Raw genomic sequence first — 23,009 nt, 5'->3', positions numbered from 1 at the left:
TCTCAGAGTCAGAACTCAGCAGGCTGATACCCACCACCGTACCACGCCCCCACTTCCTGTTTTGAAGTAGAGAACTTTATAGGCTGCCATCTTGACATCATTATTATCTCAGATGGCTGAGAATAAAAACACACTGCCATAGCAGATTTGCCAACATTTCATTCAGTCTGGCAGTTTGGCTTGGTTTCCAAAACACGCTGAAATGAGTATTTGAAACAGAATGTCAGAAAAGCAGAGCCCTCGACAGAATGTCCAAGGCTTCCTGAGACAGCTTCAGACACAGGTGACATATGTTGTCCCTGCATCCTTGGCAGGAAGAATTCTCTAGCATTTGCCCCAAAGACATTCTTCCTCTCCTATCAAGGTCATATCACAGCTGCGAACAGAAGGACATTCTAACTTATCCATCATCCATAGCCATTGGGACACCAGACCATCAAAGCAGTTAAAAGAAGTCAATATGTTAAATAAAGCATTTCCTTAAATAGCAGGCACAAAACCGGACAGTACAAAGGAGTGGATATATAGTATGGGAGAGTCCCAACTTTTCATCCCCCCAAAAGAGTTGATGGCTTCCTTCCATATTGTGAATATTTATCTACCAAACAAACTCTTAGTTTCTGTTCTTAATGTAATAATCAGTATTATTAAAATAAGGTTGTAAAATTATCCTTACTTTTGGATAAGTACACTTACTTTGGGGGTTTTGGGAAATACTAAAAACTTAGCTCATGAATCTCCACAGCGATCTGCAGGCCCCCAGACTGAGGATCAGTGCAAGCAAGTCTGTCCTAAAAAGATCAAAACCATAAAGATTCCGAAGTCCAATTCACTAAGAACACACTCCTAAGTGCCCATGCTTGTAGCTTTTCGCCATAACTTGAAAAAGGTCCTTTCTCCCAGGATAAGAGACTTTAGATTTGGATTCTAAGAACTATCAGCAAATTCTCTCAAAATATCACAGAAGTTTTCAGCAAGATGAGGCCCTTCATTTCATTGTAAGCTATCACATGCAGTGATTACTTTTTAAGGCTTTCAATCTAATGATAATTACCTACCTCTGCAGACTCTGCAAGAATGAGTTCGCAATGCAGAGATTCTCCTTCTTCAGGGATGATATGATTTCGCTGTCCACTAACATTCAACCGGATCCCATTTCTTGAAAGAAGAAAAACAACAGTCCAGTTTATGAGATGTGTCTTGAACATTATATTTTAAGTCAACAGAACACAGTTCATTTATCACCAAACAATCCTTAAGCACCCACCATGCCAAGGGTTTAGAAATACAGAGAAAAAGAAGAGATAATCTCTGTCCTCCAGGAGCTGCACAGATTGGTCACTCAGGGATGCCTCAAATAATTAGGTCACACTTTTTTTTTTTTAAGAATAGAAGCCAACAGTTAAAAATTAGAAAGTTTCACTAAAAACCTAGATTCTTGGCTTCTCTTCAAAATTCACAAGAATCTGACCACACTGGGTCCCTATATCTTTGATATATCTTTGGAACTAAGTGGATTGGCCATCTCTGCCTTTAACTGGGTATGCATTTTGTTTTCATTGGCCACTCACATACTGAAGGCTTGTGTACTTTCCCACTGGTTTCCCTCATTTTTGTTATCTGAGTGGCTCCTGTGGACTACTGGACTACAACATCGCAAACATCCAGAAACAATTATAATCTAGGATGATATATGTTAGGAAATTGATAAAGCCATGTGTCAGGCATGCACACAAAAGGATTACTTCATCTCATGGTAAAGGAAAAGAAAGTGTGGGTCAGGGAAAACTCCTAAAACAGCTTTCATGGAGAAAAGAAGAGAAAATATCATATACAAAGATGCAGAAGAAAATAACGTGGCACATTCAAAGAACTGCATCTAGTTCAGCAGGCCAATAACATCAAGTAGAGGTGTAAGAAAGAAGGCTGGTGAGGGGTGCTCTATACTCACACAAGGAGCTCCTGTTGTATACACTGTAACTCATCAGCCAGCTTATGTTTATCCTCTCGTAAATTCTGGAATCACATAAAACATCAGGCTGTGCACATTACTCTAGTGGGAAATCTACATCTACATTTAACAATCCCAGCTTAAAAGTTGTGAGATTATCATAGTGTACCTCTATAATGGTTCCATATTCTCTGATAGTTGACTTAAGTTCTTGTATACTTAAATCTTTCTGAAAAGTTGAAGAGAAAATTAACAGCAATGAAATTAATGGGCCCATCAAATCATATTTAATAGACAGCATTGATCTGAGGCAGAGAATAACTCTTCATGCCAAGTCATCATAAGTTCCTCTACCAATCTCACTATTTGAGAACTGAACTGAGTATATTTGTAATTGAAACAACAAAAGAAGAAAGGGAACAGCAAGATAGCTCTATCTAGCTAATGTCATTAGTGTCTGGTGTTTGCATAGTCTGATGAAATCTAATCCTGGAAAGGTGACTTTTAAGCCCAAATCAAAACTATAGTTACTATCATAATGCATTTAAGAAAAAATTGAGCTCTTTATCTGAAAATTAAGGCATCTGATTTTATTCAGCTCGATATATACCTCAATTAAAATCATAACTCTGCCCATCATTCAAAAAAAAATCATAGCTCTGCATGACAAGACCTCAAGAGTACGGATATGTCGAATTTATCATTTTATACCTGTGACTGGCACATGACAGGTGCTCAATCAATACCCAATGAATGCTGAGCAGGAGTGCAGAGTGCCAGAAAGGCCAGAGAAATGGAGGAATTAAATAGCCACCATGACAACAATATCATTACATGGAGACAGAGAACATGGGTGATGAAGAGATAAAGTTAGTACAATATTCAGTTTCCCAGTCAACAGCCATCAGGCCATGAATGTATCCTTTGAAACCTCCTAACTTTCAAGGAAAGGAAAAGAAGAGTGGCAAATATTGCTTCTCCTTCACTTCCCTGTCTTGGAATGTGGATGTTTATCAACTTAGGCTTTTTTCTTCCAGTGTCTCTTAAAGCCACCCCCATCAGCATCTCTGTATCTTTGTTACCAGATAGGCTATGATCACAGAAAAAAAGAATAAACAGAAGCATTTTCTCTTTCTCCTACACACGTGTAAAACTAGGTAGCAAATAATTTGAGGATATCTTCTTCCCTAAAATGAGGGGTTGCACGCTCATTTGTGTGTCATGAATTAAAACTGCATCACCATTATCTAGCCAGTGACTGATAAACTGACACACTAATATTTGTTGCATAAATGGATGCACACCATGAGAATTTAAGGAGTATATATTTAAAATGTATTCCAGATGGGAAGAAGCAGGTATTCTTCACTCGGCTCATTTGCTATGAAGCTAAGTGATGTGACAGAATATTCAAAACAGGTGTTTTAATAAGGATGAAGCTATACAAATGACCATTGCCTTTATGATTTGGAGAGAGCAAGCAAATTCCTGAGGCCTCGCATGGGAAGGGATGGTACCAACCTTCTGCAGACTTGCATCTTTATTAAGCAAAGTGTTCTCATATATGTGTAACTGCATCTGGAAAGAAACACATTTAGGAGAGGCCACTGGGGCAACTGTTTTGGTGAGGGACAGTGCCACAAAATCATTCCAATAAGATAGACATTCCTTAATGTGCACGTATTTTTCACATCACGAAGAACTTTCACATCCATCCTCACACTGACCCTCAGAGAAGGGTCCCCACCCTCATCTACCTGCGAGCAAACCAAAGCTCAGCACCATTTTAATGACTCACCCATTGTGAAACACTGCTTATTGGCAGGGCTGAGCCTAGAATATGAGTGTACAGGCTAACAAGTGTCCTTCAGACTATCCCACACTCCATATAATAAGAGGACATATAGAGTCTTTACTTTTTTGGTGAAAATGAAAACCTAGATAGGCTGTGAACACAACCTCTATTTGGGCATTTAGAAGACTCTCACCCCTCTAAAAACATATTTCAAAAATGTTCAGTGTTTCTTTTAGTGAAAATATAAAGGATATATCAGTTTTATTCAAACTGAAGACAAACTTGTTGACATATGTTTTTAGATAGAGTATAAATGATAAATAAGTGTATTGGCTAGACTAGGAACCTGGACAAATAATCAGAATAGTCAGAAGTAGATCACACTCATGAACATTTGAGAGTCCTTTAGAGTACTAAAGGCATCTTCTTGTAACCATCTCATCTTAGTTTCCCAAGAAGCCCGTGAAGTAGGTGGGAAATATCACACCAATTTAGCAGATGAGAAAATTGAAGCTTACAGAGGATAACCACTTGTTTGAGGTCAAAAAGTTGCTAAGTAGAGAAGGCAATACTTGAGCCCATGTCTTCAGACTCTTTCTACTAGTTTATCCCAGTACTTTTCCTAAAGAGAGTTCTAACCTAAAATAAAGTTTGATGTCTAGATCTTAACTGTTTAGTTCTTTGCTAGAAACTTGAAAAATCCACATTTCATGAGATTTAGACACATCATCATTTCAGACATTTATTACAATAACAAATAAAGCTCAAATAAACCACTAGCGATGACAAAAAGCACAATTCAAACTCATGAATTTGTTAATAGTCACCTTTTGTTTTTTGATAAGAATCTATGGTAGATATTACAAAAATGTATAGTAAATGTAGACTTTTTAGATGCAATAAAGACAAAAAAATCATTTTTGAAAAATATTTTTCTAAGTTCAGTCAAGGCTCCCATCTCTACCAGTTTTTAGACTCAAGACACTATATCTACATACCAAAAAGAATATTCTGAAATGGAAATTTAAAAACAATTCTACTTAAAATAGCTCCTAAAAGAATAAAACACCTAGAGATACATTTAATCAAGGAGGTGAAGGACCTATACACTGGAAACTACAAAACATTGCTGAAAAAAATTAAATAAGATCTAAATAAATGGCAAGATATCTTGTGCTTATGGATAAGAAGACTTAATGTTAAGATGTCTATATGGTAAGAATGTTCGTGTTTGTATGTTGTTATGTTTAAAAAATTTTTTTTAATTAAATTAAAATCAAAAGATGTCTATACTGCCCAAAGTGATCTATAGATTCAATGAAAACCTATTAAAATCCCAGCAGCCTTTTTTTGCAAAAATGGAAAAGCCAATCCTCAATTTCACATGGAATCTCAGGTGGGGGGCAATTAGCCAAATCAATACTGCAGAGGAAGAACAAAGTTGGAAGCCTCACACTTCCTGATTTCAAAACTTAATGTCAACCTACAAAATGAAAATGGTGTTCTACTGGCATAAAGATAGATATATAGACCAATTGAGAGATCAGAAATAAACCCATACATCTATGGCCCCACAGATTTTTCACAAGGGTATGAGGTACATTAATTGGGGAAAGAATGATCTCTTCAACAAATGATGCTGGGAAAACTGGATATCCACTTGCAAAAGAATGAACTTGGACACCTACTTTATTATATACATAAAGTTAATTCAAAGTGGATCAAGGACCTAAACATAAGAGCTAATACCATTAGACCCTTAGAAGAAAACATAGGGGAAACCTTTAGATCCTTAGATTTAGTAGTCATTTCTTAGAATTGGCACCAAAGCATGAGTCACAAAGGAAAAAATTGATAAAAAGAGTTCAGCAAAATTAAAATCTTTTGTATGTCGAAGGACATGATCAAGAAAGTGAAAAGGCAACCCACAGAATGGGGGGAAAAATTGCTAACCATATCCTGATAAGGGTTTAATATCCAGAATATATAAAGATCTGCTACAACTCAACAACAAAAAGATAAATAACCCAATTAAAATGGGACAAGGACATTAATAAACATGTCTCCAAAGATATACCTTTGGCCAATAAGTACATGAATTGATGGTCAGCATCACTGGTCACCAGGGAAATGAAAGTTAAAAACACAATTTAAATACCACTTCATACCCACTATGATGGGTACTATTTGAAAAAAAAGAAACAGAAAATAAAAAGTGTTGTCAAGATTATGGAAATATAGAAGCCCTTTTTGCATTGCTTGGATGGCACTGTAAAATGGAATAGCCACTGTTGTAATCAGTTTGGCAATTCCTCAAAAAGTTGAACATAAAATTATCGTAAGACCCAGCAATCTCAATTCTTGGCACATACCCACAAGAATTGAAAGCATCTGTACACCAATATTTATAACAGCATTTTTTCATAATACCAAAAGATGGAAGAATCTTAACAGATGAATGGATAAATAAAATGTAGTATATACACACAATGGGATACATTCAGCTGTAAAAAGGAATGAAGTTCTGATACATGCCACAGCATAGTAAACCTTGACAATATCATGTTGAGTTAAATACACCAGGCACAAAAAAGGCAAATATTGCATAACCTTCCTTATATGAAATACCTAGAAGAAGCAAATTTCTAGAGACAGACAGTATAGTTTAACAGGGGCTGGGGGGTGAGGGATGCAGGGAAAGGTAATTATTACTTAATGGGTTCAGAGTTTCTGTTTGAGGTAATGAAAAAATTGGAGTAATGGATATGGGAGATGGTAGCACAATATAGTGAATGTAATTAATAAAACTGAACTGTTCTCATGAAAGTGGTTAAAGTGTGGAATTCTGGGTTGTACATATGTTACTACAATAAAATTTTAAAAAAGAAAGAGTTAAAAAAAAGAAGATACAATATCTGAATTTTTCCTACAGGACTTAAAAAAAACAGTGTTAAATTAGATGCTGGTGCTATAACAAAAAAGATCAATAGTAACAAGTGTCGGCAATGATGTGGAGAAATTGGAACCCTTGTACACTGCTTATGGGAATGTAAAATGGGGCAGTTGCTTTGGAAACTCATGGTAGTACTCCAAAAGGTTTAACAAAGAGCTACCAAATGACCCAGCAATACTATTCCTAAGTATATATATAGAAAAATTGAAAACATATGTTCACACAAAAGCTGTACATGAATGTTCATAGCAACATTATTCATAATAGCCAAAAGTGGAAAAAAATCAACTGTCATCAACTGATAAACAGATAGGCACAATGTGATGTATCTATACAATGGAATATTACTTGGGGATAACAAGGAAGAAAAGTACTTATATATATTATAACATAAAGAAAGCCACACACAAAAGACCACATATTATCTGAATCCATTTATATGTAATATCCAGAATGGGCAAATCTACACAGACTGGCAGCAGATTAATTGTTCTAGAGCAGGGGTGAGGGGTGGGGTGATAGCTAAAGGAGGGAATGAGGGGTAACTGCTAAAGGGTACAGGGTTTCTTTGGGGGATGATGAAAATGGTTTACAAACTGATTTTGAAATTGGTTGCATAACTATGAATATACTAAAAACTACTGAATTGTACTTTAAATGGGTTAATTTTATGGCACGTGAATTACATCTCAATATAGCTATCACAAAAAATATTAGAAACCGCTTTTTCTATAAGTCATAAATTATGAAGAATACAAATTTTTGAATTAATAACCAGGCTTATTGCTCCAATGAGTCATATACACCTTTATAGAGTAATACTGGTTCAACAGAAGAAAATATTTTACCAGAATTTGGATAGTGCTTACTTGGTGTGCTGTCTCAATTTTAGAAAATTCCTGGATCTTCTTTTCCAGTCTATCTATATCCATAATGTTCTTGGTATTCTAATGTAGAAGAAAATAGCATTCTTAGATTTAGCACCAGAAAAAACAGAACATCACAACCAAAGGCTGTTTTAGAAGTGGTATTTTCGTCGTTAACATTTTTTGTAATGCGTTTATACTAAGTGACAAAACTTCAGACTTTATCCAAAAACAGCATGATCCTTTTAACATGACCATTTGAGAATCTTCTCAGTGGCCCCTTTAACCTCCCACTCCATCTCAGCCTCATTCCCGTGTTGTCAAGCCTTCAAAGTTGTCTTTACCAGTGACTATGACCCCTCCATTATCTTAATTTCAAGCATCGCACTCTTCAATCACTACCTCTTATCTTTCCAGATGACCTCCTTTAACAAGCAGCACTAACAAATTTCAATCCCCACTGGAGTCTGCATTCCACTGATCCTAAACCTTTTCATTATCCTTCCACTTTCTCATGAACTCTGCCCCTCTTTACTCAGCTTGAATTCTTCCGTGATCATTCATTATTACCAGTCCCTTCCACATCCCCTCTATTCCCTTGTCTCTTCCCTGCTTCTTACTTCCCTGCTTCTTAGTACTTGCTTAAAATCAGCTTGCCACCCATGCCAGCACCCTGTCAGATAAGTATGGCTAAAGAATGCAAACTGAGGACACACGTTAAATTTATGACTTTTAACCTCAGTGCTGATGGGTTATCATATCGTATATCCCTAGTTCATTCATACTGCCATTTGCCTAAACCAGGGGCTCACCAGCTACGGTACTTCCCTGAGCCAAATCTAGCTGTTTTTGTAAACAAGATTGAAAAAAAAATTTTTTGTATATAATTTTATTAGGACACAACTGTGCCCATTTGTTTATATGTCTCTGACTGCTTTCATGTTACAGTGGCAGACTTGAGAAATCATGACAAAGGCCTTTTTGCCATCAAAGCATAAAATTTACTATCTGATCCTTTACAAGAAGTTTGCTAACCCCTGGCCTAAATGGCCATTTCATACCTTCTCACCCCACAAATTTCCAAAACCTCCTCCAACATCCTCCCTCTCGGCTGATGACTTTGCTTCCTATTTCCCTGAGACAACAGAATCAGAAGAGAACTTTCGTATTACCTGAATAGCTAATAAATAACTTTGGATATATTATAATTACTTGCTGAGCTGAACACCTCTGTCCACCTCCATTGTTGCTGCTTCAGTCCAAGCCCCCCATCTGCTCTTGCCTGGATTATTACAAGGTACAAGGACCCTTAATTGGTCTTTATCCTTCGTCGTTTGGCTCATTACAGTCAATTCTCAACCCAGCAGTCATACTTATCTTGTTAAAACAGAAATTAATTCTTGTCACTCTTCAATTCAAAACGTGCAACAGTTCCCATCACACTCAGAGTAAAAGCTAGAGTCCTAGAATTTCCCTGGGATCAGACTCCTGCAGCCATCTACAAGTCTCACCTCTTGGGACTTGTTCACTGTGCTCCATCCACAGTAGGTACCCTGCCTCACACAGAGCGGGCAGGCTGCAGCCTCAGGACTCTGAGCTTGCTGCATCCTCTGCCTGGAACCCACTTCCCGCAGATAACCTCCTTTCCCATTTTTAATCAAGTAGTTAACTTCTCAGTGCTGCTTTTCCTAACCCACTTAGTTTAAATCCCATCCCCACCCCATTCCTATTTTCTGCTTTCAGTTTCTCTACAGCACTAAAAACCATCTCATATACTTGTTAGATGGGCTATTTTGCTTCTGCTTGCATCCTGAACACAGAACTGTTTCTTTGGAGCTTGTACTAAGACTTCTCAACATATATGAAGTACACGATGGTTTATTAAATGGCTTCAAATGCATTATCTTAGTCTCCAAAATAACCAGAAGAGATAAATGGCTTTTCCAATTTATACTCAGTAAATTTAAGATCTGGGTCTTGGACTCAAAACTTCTACCTCCAAGTTCAGTATTATTTCCATGGAAATTTATCAGATAACAACCAATCTTTCTTTTTCAATTTGGGTAATTTAAAAATGGGTTCATTTCATCTTAAATCTGAAACCATTCAACTCCATTTTTTCCGTGGGGTTGGAAATGTAATAATGTACTTCTGTCCAGACATGAAACTCCTCTCAATTCTTCTGCCCTCTATATCTGACAAATCAGCCTGATGTTTGGCCCACAAGCAGCTGAATATTCACACCATGTCTATTTAGTACCTGGTCATAACCTGTGATTGTCTGATTTTGATGCATTTGTGCCAGTTTTCAACGTACCTCTTCTTGGAGAGTCCGAATCTTAAGGATCAGAGCACGGTTTTCTTTCTCCTGATCGATTAGGAGAAAAGTAATTAAACTATATTTGCAAAATCCATGAAAATATCACATATTTATCTCCAAGGCTGTCATCACTCTTTCCCTTCATTGACTTTAAATAGGGCATTGACATATCACAGATGAGACTGGTCTGAGTATATTTTCAATACAGGGTTAAGCCTTTGGTTTGCAGTTTCTTGAGGATCTGAGAGAAGTCCGTTTTCTCTGTGACTCAGTCAAAGTGTGGCAATTTGGGAGGAAAATATGAAAACTAAAAAAATAAACTCAGCTTCTTTCCCTGCTACTTTACCTCCATCCACTTATGGCAGATTGCTGTAAATTTAGCTATTTAAACATCATTTTGAAACCACAAAGAGTTCTAGCTTTCTAACTTAAAGCTGTGGGTATGCCCAGATTCAACATTACCAAAACAAAAGAACATCAAAAACTATTTTATAATAAATACCCCCCTAAATTCAAGACTATCAGAAGACAAATATTCCAGGAGAAGATATATGCCAAACTTAACAGAAAATCTTATGGATAGAGTAAGGTAAGGAATTTGTAGGATTTTAACATTTTTTAAATTTTTTTAATATGCATTTTCTTATTTTTACAAGTTGAATAGGTATTACCTTTATAATATAAAAAGAATGAGGAAAATATTTCAAACTAGGACATGATTCAAGAATGGATGCGCGCACACACACACACACACACACACACACACACACACACAACCTATACTTGAAATCAAAATACCTGAGTTCTGATTCTAGCTTCACCATTTCTTAGATAATAGACTCTGAGTAATCAAAATCTCTCTGGACTTTACCTATCCCTCTATATAAGAGATTAAGCAAATCTCTACTTAAGAGATTAAAAGATTCTAAACTATTATAGCAGACATATTTAGTCCGGAGTGGTAATTATGAATCCTGGATTTTGACAGGATGTTTTATATATGTATATAAAACCTGGTATTTAGAGATAAGAACGAAGCTGATCAGGTTGGGGTTAAGGTAATTCAGAACACAGGGGTAAGGAAGGCATTGTCTGTATTCTAAAACCGCACCTACTCTTTGAGACTAAAGGAAGAAAGGTCTATTTTGTTCAGAACATAAATTTTCTGTAACACATAATCTAACTCAACCTGTCTGGATAGCTCATTTGAACAACTGAAACACAGGGAGCCCAAAATAAGAATGAGGGCCTCTAATCCTGTATGTCTTAATATAATGTCTGGATACATCCCAGAATACATTAAGTAGATAATCCAAAAGTTTTGGCAAAGTCCCTTGAGAGATGGGAGAAAAAACATGGAACTATTAAACTTTACCATCAGGGAATCCCCTGATACTGTGGAAACATTAGGGATACTCAAATCAATAGGCCAAGCCCTTGATTTTGAGGTTTACTCTTGTGAGGCTTATGTAGGTATCAGAGAAGCTTAACCTACTTGTAGGTATAACTAAGAGTTACTTCTGGAGGACCTCTTTTCTTGCTCAGATGTGGCCTTCCTTTTTCTAAGCCCAATTCTGTAAGTGAAATCTTTGCCCTCCCCTCAATGTGGAACACGATATCCAGGGGTGAAATCACCCTGGCAGTGTGGGAGATGACTCCCAGGGATTAGTCTGACCCTGGTACCATGGGATCAACAATTCCATCCTGACCAAAAGGGGGAAAAGAAGTGAAATTAATAAAGTATCAGTGACTGAGAGAGTCACAGAGGCTACTCTGGAGCTCACTCTTATGCAAGCTTCAGTTAGACGCTGCTAACTATCATAGCTTGCCAAACCCCAACCAAAACCATGCCAGACAATCCTAAAGAACACCTAGGACAATATATAAGATTGTACAAAGGTTCCATACACCAGGATAACTTTCCAGGAACCTATAACTCCAGATTGTCCCTGGAACAGGTAAGTCCTGAAACCTAAAGGACCAGCCCTTTCCAGAACATCTTCCAGTTCCATCTCCCTACCCCTTATTAGTGACAGAGCCTTCCAATATGAAAAAGTTAGAATGACCATAGCCCAAATACTCCTAAACAGTGGGACAGAAAGATCAAAGGTGATGGTGGAGTTATACAGAGAAGGTAGAGTTTAACAAAGGAATATGATTGCCGAATCATTAAACTGATGTTTCTTTTAGTCTCCAGTATCTTAGAGAAGCTAGAAGTAAAAATCAAAAATTGTGAAATTATAACCCATACCAAAATCTGAAATCTGTTCTACAACTAGTTGTGCTGTGCTTTGAAATTTGCTTTTTTTGTATACATGTTATTTTTCACAAAAAAGAAAAAAATGTCTATTGTGATGACAAAAAAAATATTTATTCCTTCTAGCCTATATTCTGGAGCAGTTAGAAGGGAAAATCTGAGAAGATGATATGGTAGCCCATGACAAACTCTGGGATCTGTCCTGTAACTACTTGTTGAAGAGTGTTTTGAAAACTATTGCTTTTTTCTTTCTTGGCTTTGTATACATGTTATATTATACAATAAAAAAGTTAAAAAAAAAAAACAGATCAAGATATAGCAACTTCTGTCTTTACTTCACAGGATTTCTATGATGACCAATGAGATAAAATAATAAAGAGTCTTTTGAAATTGGAAAACATTATGAAATGCAAAGGATTTTATATGTAGAACTGCATATATGGGACTCTGCACTTTTAGTGCCACAGGAGGACAAAGAATGACGTTGAATGCTTTGCATGTTTTAGGACATTTAACCTTCCCAGCCCTAAATTGTACCATCATCTCCACTTTAATTGAGGATATTTTAATATGAGGAAACTGAAGCTTCCGGAGGTTAAATGTGACCTGCCTAAAGTTACACAACTCTCAGAACCAGGGTTTGAACTCAGGGGGTCTGACCCTCATTTCCCCACATTGCCTTCAGTTGGAAGCTCCTCGGTGGTCCTGTACACAGATACTTTTCCTGTAATGTTTTCAAGGATCTGACACTCAGTGTGTCTAGTCCCCACTTTTACTACAGAGGCAGGAGCCAAGCCAAAGGAAGCTGTGTGGGTTGCCTGAGGTCACAAGTGACTGAAAGCAGGCTCGAAGCCCAACTCCTGATGACTAACAGGTAGGCTCTGAAAACAGCTCTTCCTCTGATACCTGTAACAACTCTGAATGACTTTCAGTTGCCCCTCCCCACCCCCAGTTAACAGTGCTAGACGACTGCTGGATTTATCAGGATTTTGAAGATTATTACTAAGGCTCTAGTAATAAGAAACAATAGTTTAACATTCTGAATACAAATGGTTACTTCTTTGGTATTTGAGTTAAGGCTTAGTCTAAATGAGTTTTTCTCTGAAATTACAAGCCTATGCTTATTCAGTATAAGAAAGGATTAATGGAGTTACTTAGTAATCCATTAAGTATTTAGAGAACCAATTCTTTTACTTGAAATCCTGAATGAGAGGTGAAAGTTTGACAGCGCAGTTAGAAAAGAAGAATTCAATTGATTTTTAGCATCAGATATTTATGAGTTCTCCTATTAACTTCAGGAGACATTCTACACATTTTCTGTATCTTCATAAACCAGTAGAACATGACTTGTAAAGAATTTTGACCTTGGTTGAAAAGGAAAATGAAAAATTTTAAATACCGCTTGCCTTTACTTTTTTATGCTGTTCCCCATTCATTTAGCAACCTATTGACTTCTATTTTTCGCCCCCAAATAAACCCTCTTGTATTTCAGTCATGGAAACTATAGGCCAATTTCAAACTACTTAGATGACTTACCAGTTGTTTGTTCTGTGCTGTAACCATGGCTTTTTGCTCTTCTGAAGCATTCATACTAATTTTCAGTTCCTCTAATTCTTCTTTTAACAGATTTGTCCTTATAATAGCCTGGTGGGCACTGTGGGGGTGGAGGAGGAGACAATGAGAAAAACCTCAAATATAACCGTCCAAGATACTAAATAAAGACAAGAGTTATTTTTGTACCAACGTTGAAAACCACTAAAGGTTAAACCAGATAGCGACAATAGTGAAAATATACCCATGATCTTTCACAGTTCTTGGAAAAGAAAGGGACCGAGTGTGGCAGGGGAAGGGGAGAGTAGAGAGGAGATGGGCAAATATATTCCTGAAGCTTAAGATTTGGAGAATCCCTTGGAAATTTTTTCCATCATTGGTTGAATCACATGGTCCTTCCCTTCTTGTATTAAGATTTAATATTAGCTAATGTAGTTCCTCAACCATGTTCCAGGTGCTATACTCGGCATTAGGCCTACAATGGTAGAAAAAAAGACATGGCTCTTGCTGTCACTGAGTTTACATACTAGTGAAGGAGAGGACAACTAAACAAAGATATAAATTTCAAATACTCTTTATACAATATGTTCTATAAAGAACTTTACTATAGCATTGTTTACAGTAAAAAAGCACTGGAAATCTCCTAAATGCCCAACAACAGGGAACTAATTCAATAAGTTATGGTAATCCATATCCTCATGGAATTACCTACTGGTATCTCCCACTAGATTATAAACTGTTTTCTGAGCAGGGACTCAAAGAAGATACGATTCTTTCCTAACTAAAGATTTTCACTGCTCTCATTCAACAAATTTTTCTGAGCTCCAACTTTGTGCTCTGCATTGTGCTGGGCACTGAAGAAGACAAAAGTGAACCAAATCATGAGATCTCTACCTTTCATGGAGTTTATAGTCCTGTAGGGTAAAGAGATGCTCCTAATAGTAGGAAAGAAACAAAGGCTTAGAGGGAACCCAAATTCTATGGGCATTTGTAGGAAAGGCAGATAACCCAGAGAATAAAAGACTGGGAGATTTCTCCGGAGACTGCTGTGGGAATCCAAGTGAAAGGTGGTGTTGATTGGAATCAAGTGGAAGGTATAGGAATGGAAAGAAGTAAATCTATTTGAGAGTTATGAAAGAGGTAAAATTAAGAAGACTTGCTATTTGATTTAGAAATCAAGAATGAGGAAGAAAAAGGAGACAAAGATTTCTGACTTGCAGGCAACTGAAGGAGGTAGTGTATCCTACAGTAGACATTTTACCAAGACTAGAGTAACTGTGATGAATGATACAGTCTTCCCATCACTGAGGTCACAATTAACAGAGAAGGCAGATTATTTTATAATGGGATGACTGTATATTACGAAAAATGTGTTATGGGAGCCCGAAGGAGAAAGAGACTCTTGCAAAATGGGAAGGGATAAAGATAAGAATACAAAGGCTTAATTTCATGACATTGACATTCTGGCTGACCAGCCAGAGTCACTACTTTCTATCCATTCTGTGAGTAACACAAGCTCTTTTTCTAGCACATTTCTTTAGTGCTGAAATTAACTAGAGTCAGCTTCTGTTGCTTGCAATCAAGAACTCTGGTACAAGACATAGTTACATAGTTGTTTTTTTTTTCAAGAAACTTTGAATTATTACATTTCAAATAAATAATAAATAAGCTAATTGTGGAACAGTGAGAACTTGAGGTAAGCATGCTTTTCATTCTATAAGACTGGTTTGGAGGCTGGACTAAACCAGGCCAAAATTTTTGAGGGCAAGAGTTCATGACTACATTGAATGTTTGTGTGTTAAGAACGTTTGTACGTTAAGTTTTACCAATAAAGATGTTTTTTAAAAAAAGAGAGTTCATGGCTAGAATGTTTTACTGTCTTTCCAAGTTAACCTAGAACTTTTCTGTTAAGGATTCGAGCATCTACAACATCTGCAAATGCAGATTTTGTCCCTTGAGGAGGAGAACCTAGTTCTGTCTCTTTCTGATGCTCAAGTATCTCTCCCAAATCAGGTTACCAGGGTTTGACACTTTATCTGGTACACTTCTCATGTCATTTATCCCTTTTTATCTTAAACTAAGGCCATGAATTCTCATGTCTTATCCTCCTTCCCCTAGGCCATAAATACCTTGAGGGCACATTGCCAAATTGACTCATAAAAGAAATTTTCACAGCGCTTAACATGGACTTTGCATAGAGTAAGATTTCAGCTTAGATCCACACAGGCCTATAGACTTATTCTTAGACAGTCTTAGATAATTTGGAGAGCATCATTGCTATGAAAGAATTGAAATACATAGCTAGTGTGAATGTAAAATGGTACAGCCACCCTGGGAAACAGTTTGACAGCTCCTCAAAAAGTTAAACAGAGTTACCATACGAGCCAGCAATCTTGCTTTTAGGTATATATCCAAGAAAATTAAAAACATATAATGTTTATATGAGCACTATTCATAACATCCCTGAAGTGGAAACGATCCATGTGTGCCAACTGATGAATGGAAACTAAAATGTGTTACATACATATACTGGAATATTATTCAGATGTAAAGAGGAATGAAATACTGATATATGCTACTACATGGATATACGTCAAAAACGTTATGCTGAGTGAAATAAGACAGACACAAAAGGCCACATAGTATATGATTCCATTTATATGGAATGTTCAAAATAAGCAAATCCACACAGATGGATAAGTGGTTGCCAGGGAATGGGAGGTGGGAGGGAAGAATGGAACTAATTGCTAATAAGCATGGGGTTTTGGGGGGGTATGATGGAAACATTCTAGAATTAGACAGTGGTGATGGTCACACAACCCCTGTGAATACACACACACAAAAAAAACACTGAATCATACACTTTAAAAAGGTAACTCTTATGGCATGCGAATTTATCTTGATTTTAAAAGAAAGAAGGAAAGAAAGTGAAAGCTCCCAGCCTGCAATACCACACACCATTTACCTTTTTATCTTAGAGCGCAGTTCAGTACAGTCCTCTGCTAACTGCCTGTTAGCTTCTTCCAGGGTTTCTAATGCCAATTTAAGCATATTATTTTCTTCTTCCAATTTCTGCTTGTTGAAATGCAGATCTGCTACATAGGTCATCAAATCAGACATCTCTCTGCAAGTGAAAGAATGATTGAGTTAAAGTTCAACATCTCTAACCCCCTCCAGTCAAAATAAAGCATGTGGTTAAGCCCAGACAATCGTAAATATTCTCTTGAGAGACCTTCCAGTTTGCTCTCCTCCACTATCATAAACAACACTCATTTATACAGTAAGTATTTATTCCAGCACTTATACAGCAATGTCAAAGATTTTCCCCCAAATTGCCAGGTGTTCTGCATTTGCCAGTTGTGGAATCAACTTCCATGGCTTTTCTTTATTCCTTCTCACTTTACTTCCAACACCTGCCTTCTTCTCCAGGGAAGGGCTCCTACTTCTGCCTGGTTTGTGGAAGACCCAGAAATAAATCGATACGCTAATCTTTCAATAAAGGGATTTGGGCAGTTTTTAATAGGCCTTTAACCAGGAAACATTCCCTAGGTTTTATATTTATAGCCTGCAGCTCATGAATTAGGATTCTTTCTTATGAGATTTTATACAGCCAGCTAATGTTTGTGAGCGTCCTTCTTGCACCCAACATTAGATCATAAACCCTTATAAGTCTGGACTGTGCATTTCACGGGGTCCCAGGTCTTCTCTTCCTCTTTGTTGTCTCATCCCAACGCTTAGCAGGAGGTTTGGCACAGTTTCCTTCTCTACCTTTTTCTGGTGGATAAACCTGAAGTGGCAAAGATAATTAAAGGAGAGGCAGAATCACTTCTCCTTAATATCTAACACTCACACATTTAGTGGAAAATAGCTTTTCTCACTCATGTCCAAAAAACATGTTAAACAAGTACTTTAAAAATAATCTCAAGGTGAATGTAAGGTCAATATCATAACCCCACTTCAAATGGAATTTATATACTATAAAAATTTATATTCTAGGGCAGGCAACGGTGGCTCAGTGGCAGAGGTCTCGCCTGCCATGTCGGAGACCTGGGTTTGAGTCCTGGTGCCTGCCCATGTTAAAAAAAAAAAAAATTAATGCTCAAAAAAATTTTTATATTCGATATGTTTTATATATTCTATAATTTTATGATCTATAAATTTTATATTCTATAAAATATAAAATTTTATATTCTATAGAAAACATATTAAGCCAATGAAGGAAAAGGGTTTCATGAGTGAGAACCTATTAACTTCAGATTATCAGTCTAACAATAATTTGTGCTCTTATTGAAGCCAGTTCTAATGCAGATGGTATAGAAGTTAAAAATTTAAGAATAAATTATTTTAGCTCTACTGCAAAAAAAAAGCGAGCCAAATGCAAGTGTCTTTATCATAAGCAAAATATGTAGATCTCTGAAATAAATAAGAAAAGTGAAAAGTTGAGGCACTTCAGAAAGTATTGCGAATAATAATACTCACAAGTTTCCTTTGGATATGTCTCCACCTAAAGACTTGAAGCTCCCTGATGCAGAATCTGTTATATCTGTCGTCATTTGAACTGAAACATATACAAGACAGTTTTATGAAAAAATTATTTTCTCCATACCTTAAGTGGTTTGTCAGAACAATCCTGAAAAAACACGTATGAACATGTTTCACCTGATTTAATGCTGTGCCACTGCTCAAAAACAGAGTTGTCGATGCTGCTGCTTAATCCACTATTCATTCCTTCCCTACAATCAAAAAATAAAACCAACAAGCTCAGATTCTTTGCCAGACCAAAACTTAGCTCAGTTTCCAGATGTACTCTGTACTTCCCTATACAGGTATTTCTCCCTGAATTTTAAACCATGCTTTCACTGAGTAACTATTTGGGGTCTAACACTGTCCCAGGTAGCTAGGGTGATAGAAATGAAATAGAAGATTTTATCCCCACCTTCCATAAATGTTTACTCTATTATGAAAAGGAAAGCATGCATCCAAAAACAGGTAGTGAGTGATGTAAAACAGCATATGATTAGGGGACAGGAAATCTCAGTGAATTAGGAAGTCACCGTAGTTTGGGGTGATGAGTGGTGACACGCAGAGGTAGCAAGATTGTAGGACTTAAAGGATTGGGAGGAAAAGGCACAGACAACCAGTCCTTTTGGGTATGTTAATGGTGTTACAATTTTCCCTTTCCCTTGGAGAAACAAACTGAACTTAGGCTAATTGTGTTTCCCTAGCTCTAACCCCAAAATAGACTTATCAAAACCAACCGTTTCTTTTCAAAACATATACTATGATTTTGAATTCTGTTACTTAATCTTTCTAAAAGCCAAATCCTTAGATTATCTCTTTGGAGCAGCCACAACATTCTCTAAATCTGTACTTACATCTTGCTCCTTTTCATGTGCGATGTCTGTGGGAAGGTGGCTGAGCAAAGAAATCCACACAGCATCTTTACTATTCTTATTTCTGCACTTATCACCATGTTTGAGTTTCTGCTCTTCTATTTTATAGTTATACCTGCCATATTTTTCCTTTTCCTTTCTATGGGCTATAACAATAAGAGTTTTTCTCATTCTTCACTCTGTTTTATAAATGGATTATTAATTTTTTATTATGCAATTAAACTTACATATTTCAGAAAAAGTCACAAGAAAGAGAAGAAAGTATTAAAACCACCATGCAGAAAAAAATCACAATGAACATTTTGGCATATATTCTTCCCAATATTTTCCTATGCATATTTTTATTTCTTAACAAAAATGGGATTATACTACATATACAGATCTATAACCTATTTTTGAAATAAACACATAATATTTCTTCTGTCAAATATTTACTTAATTATAATTTTGAATGTCTGTTAAGTATTCCAGTATATGGCAGTACTATAGTTTATTTGCTCAAGCCCCTATTTTAAATATTTAGGTTGCTCCTATTTATTACTCTTGTAAGCTACCTAGTACATATATATTAGAGCATATGGTTGGCCATCTTTCTTGAAGCTATATTACTAGGTCAAAGGGATATTTTTAAGGGTTTTGATACACATTCCTAAACTGCTCGTGGAAAAAAAAACTGCACCAATTTGAACTGCTACCAATGCGTAGAAGGGGTAAGTTCTCTACCTCCCTGGCAAATGGGATAGAGTCTTACTTTTAAAACTTTTGCCATACTGATAGACAAATATGGTATGCCTTCTTTATTTGTATATATTTGATTACTGGTGGGATTAAATGTTTTCATATATTCTCTTGCCTTCATGATTAACCATTGCATGCCAAATAATATTCTGTTATATTTCCTTACATTCCAACGCTACCAGAAATCTAGCAATATATGCCACGCACTAGGCTTGAGATTTTCTATAATCAAATTTCTAGCATATATCAGCTGAAAGCTGGAGACCCAGTAACTGAGAAAGAGGCACAGTTATTAGCCTTCCTATGAAAAAAGGTACAGTTCTTTAGCATCTACAGAAGGGTACCTGAGATGATGGGTGGCAATCTCCTCTCCATCCTTCCCTTTTCTATCCCATTATTCTTTCTTTTTCTCTTTATCCTCCCTATATCCTAGGCCTTTAAATTATGCTCACTGCACAGCCCCACAGATCTTCAAAGGGAGCTCACTCTGTCAGTTAAAAGACAAATTTTAAGAATTTAGAAAAGAGAGGCCACTTATTTATCAAAAGGAGACAATATGCAAATTGGGAGATCTGCAATGCCTAGACTAAAAAGCTCTGTTTTTCCTGAGAAAGAAACAGCTTATATAGTCAATACAATGAGGTTACACAAGGAAAAATATGATTGGTTAAACAAATAAACAAAGTAAGGAAAGCAAAATTTATAAGGGGATGGAATGCTAACGGGCTGCTGACGAAAATTATTGGCTATCTACCCCACAACTCCCACCTTCTCTCTCTACCCTCCAACCCCCGTTTCCAAGAAATCCTGGTTTCAGGGAAATGAAGGCTCAGTTTCAAAGAATATTAGATCATCCTAGCAGTTGTGCAAGAAGAGCCCCAGATACCTTGTCTCACAGTCTTAGGCATGTATGGGCAATTTCAACATGAACAGACAATAGCTTTTACTTTGGTCATGCACAGATAAATTGGCCTTTGCTTTGGAAACATGGACAAGTTGCCTCCAGACCCTCACTAATTCATTTAACAATTTCCCCTTTTAATCATTGTCTCTCCAAGAGAGTGTGATCAGCATGAATAACAGTCTTCAGATGCTTTTAGTCTCTTGGAAAATCCGATATTGGCATTCTTCCTTTTTGTATGATTCCATCAAGAATACTAGGATTTCACATCCCATAGTTGTTGCGGCATCGCTCTTCTGTCTGCATCTGAACAGGGTTAAGCAACAGGCAAGGAAAGACATGAGGCAAATCTATCCATGTAGTGTAAAGTGTATGTACTATTTCTGAAGAATCAGCACAAATAGGGCTCAATCTCACACTGTCTTCAACTGATGGTTGAAGGTAATTGAGAATCAGTGTTATATGATTTTGTGTTGATGGTTCAGAGCAGTTGAAAGCATCCTTGAAATATAATTATAAATATAATAAATACTGTTTGGGTTTGCTAATGCTACCAGAATGCGATATACCAAAATGGAACAGCTTTTAAAAAGAGAATTTAAGTCGTAAGTTTACAGTTCTTTTAAGGCCATAAAAATTCCAAACTAAGACATCCAGGGAAAGATTTCTTGACTCAAGGAAGGCTGATGGTGTGGGACACCTCTGTCAGCTGGGAAGGTATGTGGCTGCTACCTGCTGGTCCTTTGGCTTCTGGTTTCAAACAGCTTCCTGGGGGTGTTTTCTTTCTGCATCTCCAAACGTCTCTGTGTCAGCTCTGAGCTTTCTCCTAAATGTTTCCTCTTCTACAGGACTCTGATAATCTAATCACGTCTCACCTTGAATGGGCGCAGTCACATCACCATCTAATCTAAAAGTCACACCCACAATTATGTGTGTCACATCTCCATGGAAACAATCCAATCAAAAGCTCACACCTTTTGAGTGTGTGGGTCAGTCTCCATGGAAACAATCTACTGAAAGATTTCCACCCTAAACAATAGATCTGGCTCCACAGGATTGGATTAGGAAAGGAAACATGGCTTTTCTGGGGTACATAATTTCAAACCAGCACAGATGCATTGAATGTAAAAACTCCCTTGTACCTTCCCAGGTTACTTATATGAACATCTTCAAATAATCAGGAGAAAAAAAGAAAGAAAAAGGTTGGATATTTATCTGAGTTGAAATATACTGTTAATTCTTTGTACAATGTTGTTAAAATAGCTCCTTATGATACTATAACTTTCTGATCATTAAAATGTCCAATAATTATTATTACATATTGATTTCAGAGGAAAACTAGGAGGAAATCTATTATATCTAAATTGTTCACTTATTTCAGTCTTGAGAACACACAGTTTCTTCATTTCCATAAGCATACTGCCTCCTGCTTGCTTTTCCTTCTGTGAGAAGCTGGAGATGCATCCCACAAAGGTTTAATTTTTTATATGCAACTACCAGCAAGGAAACAGATTATCTTGGGAATGAGCAAAGAGGAAGGCCAATTTCACAAAAGAACGTGAAGTTTTACATTTAATGCACTTTAAATGTGTTTGTTTAGATACAAACTTAGGTCAGCAAAGTTTCCCATCAAGAATGCATTTCAGGGCGGGCCATGGTGGCTCAGCAGGCAAGAATGCTCGTCTGCCATGCCAGAGGACCCGGGTTTGATTCCCAGTGCCTGCCCATGTAAAAAAAAAAAGAATGAATTTCATACTAGTGGTCAATGAGAGGGAGGGTTAAGGGGTACAGTATGTATGAGTTTTTTTCTTTTTTTTCTGGAGTGATGCAAATGTTCTAAAAAATGATGATGGTGATGTATATACAACCATGTAATGATACTGTGAGCCATTGATTGTATACCATGTATAGAATGTATGTATGTAAAGATTTTTCAATAAAAATATGAAAGAAAAAAAATGCATTCTAACTTCTGATAGCCACCAGAGATGGCAAAGCATTATCTGAGGAGAAATGTGTCAGGACTGACAAACTTTTCCTTAAGGATGATGCTGTCCTATTAAGAACAACGTGAAAGGTCAATGGCAGCAAAGGAAAAGCACTAAGTGAGAGAACAGGCCCTCATCTCTCCTTACGCCCTCTAAAGTCTACTGGCTGTCTCTACTTTTCCCTTTGTCTTCTAATGCTCCTCAGGGTCCTTCTCACAGGCCCACCTAATGCAATTCCAGCTTGAGGCATCTGCCATTCATGACATCTGAATTCAGGGTCCCAGAGTTCTGAGTGG

General features: G+C 36.9%; 1 protein-coding gene across 1 annotated transcript in view; it reads right to left on the bottom strand.

Annotated features, from left to right (window-relative positions):
* IRAG2 (inositol 1,4,5-triphosphate receptor associated 2) overlaps positions 1 to 23,009 on the bottom strand; it is a 168,538-nt gene that overhangs the window by 73,472 nt on the left and 72,057 nt on the right. Inside the window, exons 4-13 of the mRNA XM_077170322.1 lie at positions 18,344 to 18,426; positions 18,173 to 18,251; positions 16,659 to 16,817; positions 13,679 to 13,796; positions 9,883 to 9,933; positions 7,569 to 7,646; positions 3,473 to 3,529; positions 2,121 to 2,180; positions 1,952 to 2,016; positions 1,061 to 1,158 (exon numbers count right to left, since the gene is read on the bottom strand). Coding sequence (XP_077026437.1) covers positions 1,061 to 1,158; positions 1,952 to 2,016; positions 2,121 to 2,180; positions 3,473 to 3,529; positions 7,569 to 7,646; positions 9,883 to 9,933; positions 13,679 to 13,796; positions 16,659 to 16,817; positions 18,173 to 18,251; positions 18,344 to 18,426 — 848 coding nt within the window. The remainder of the gene's footprint in view (positions 1 to 1,060; positions 1,159 to 1,951; positions 2,017 to 2,120; positions 2,181 to 3,472; positions 3,530 to 7,568; positions 7,647 to 9,882; positions 9,934 to 13,678; positions 13,797 to 16,658; positions 16,818 to 18,172; positions 18,252 to 18,343; positions 18,427 to 23,009) is intronic.

Source organism: Tamandua tetradactyla, chromosome 7 (assembly GCF_023851605.1).
Source record: "Tamandua tetradactyla isolate mTamTet1 chromosome 7, mTamTet1.pri, whole genome shotgun sequence".
In the NCBI taxonomy this organism is placed as follows: domain Eukaryota; kingdom Metazoa; phylum Chordata; class Mammalia; order Pilosa; family Myrmecophagidae; genus Tamandua; species Tamandua tetradactyla.
This window is presented reverse-complemented; position numbering and strand designations above follow the sequence as displayed.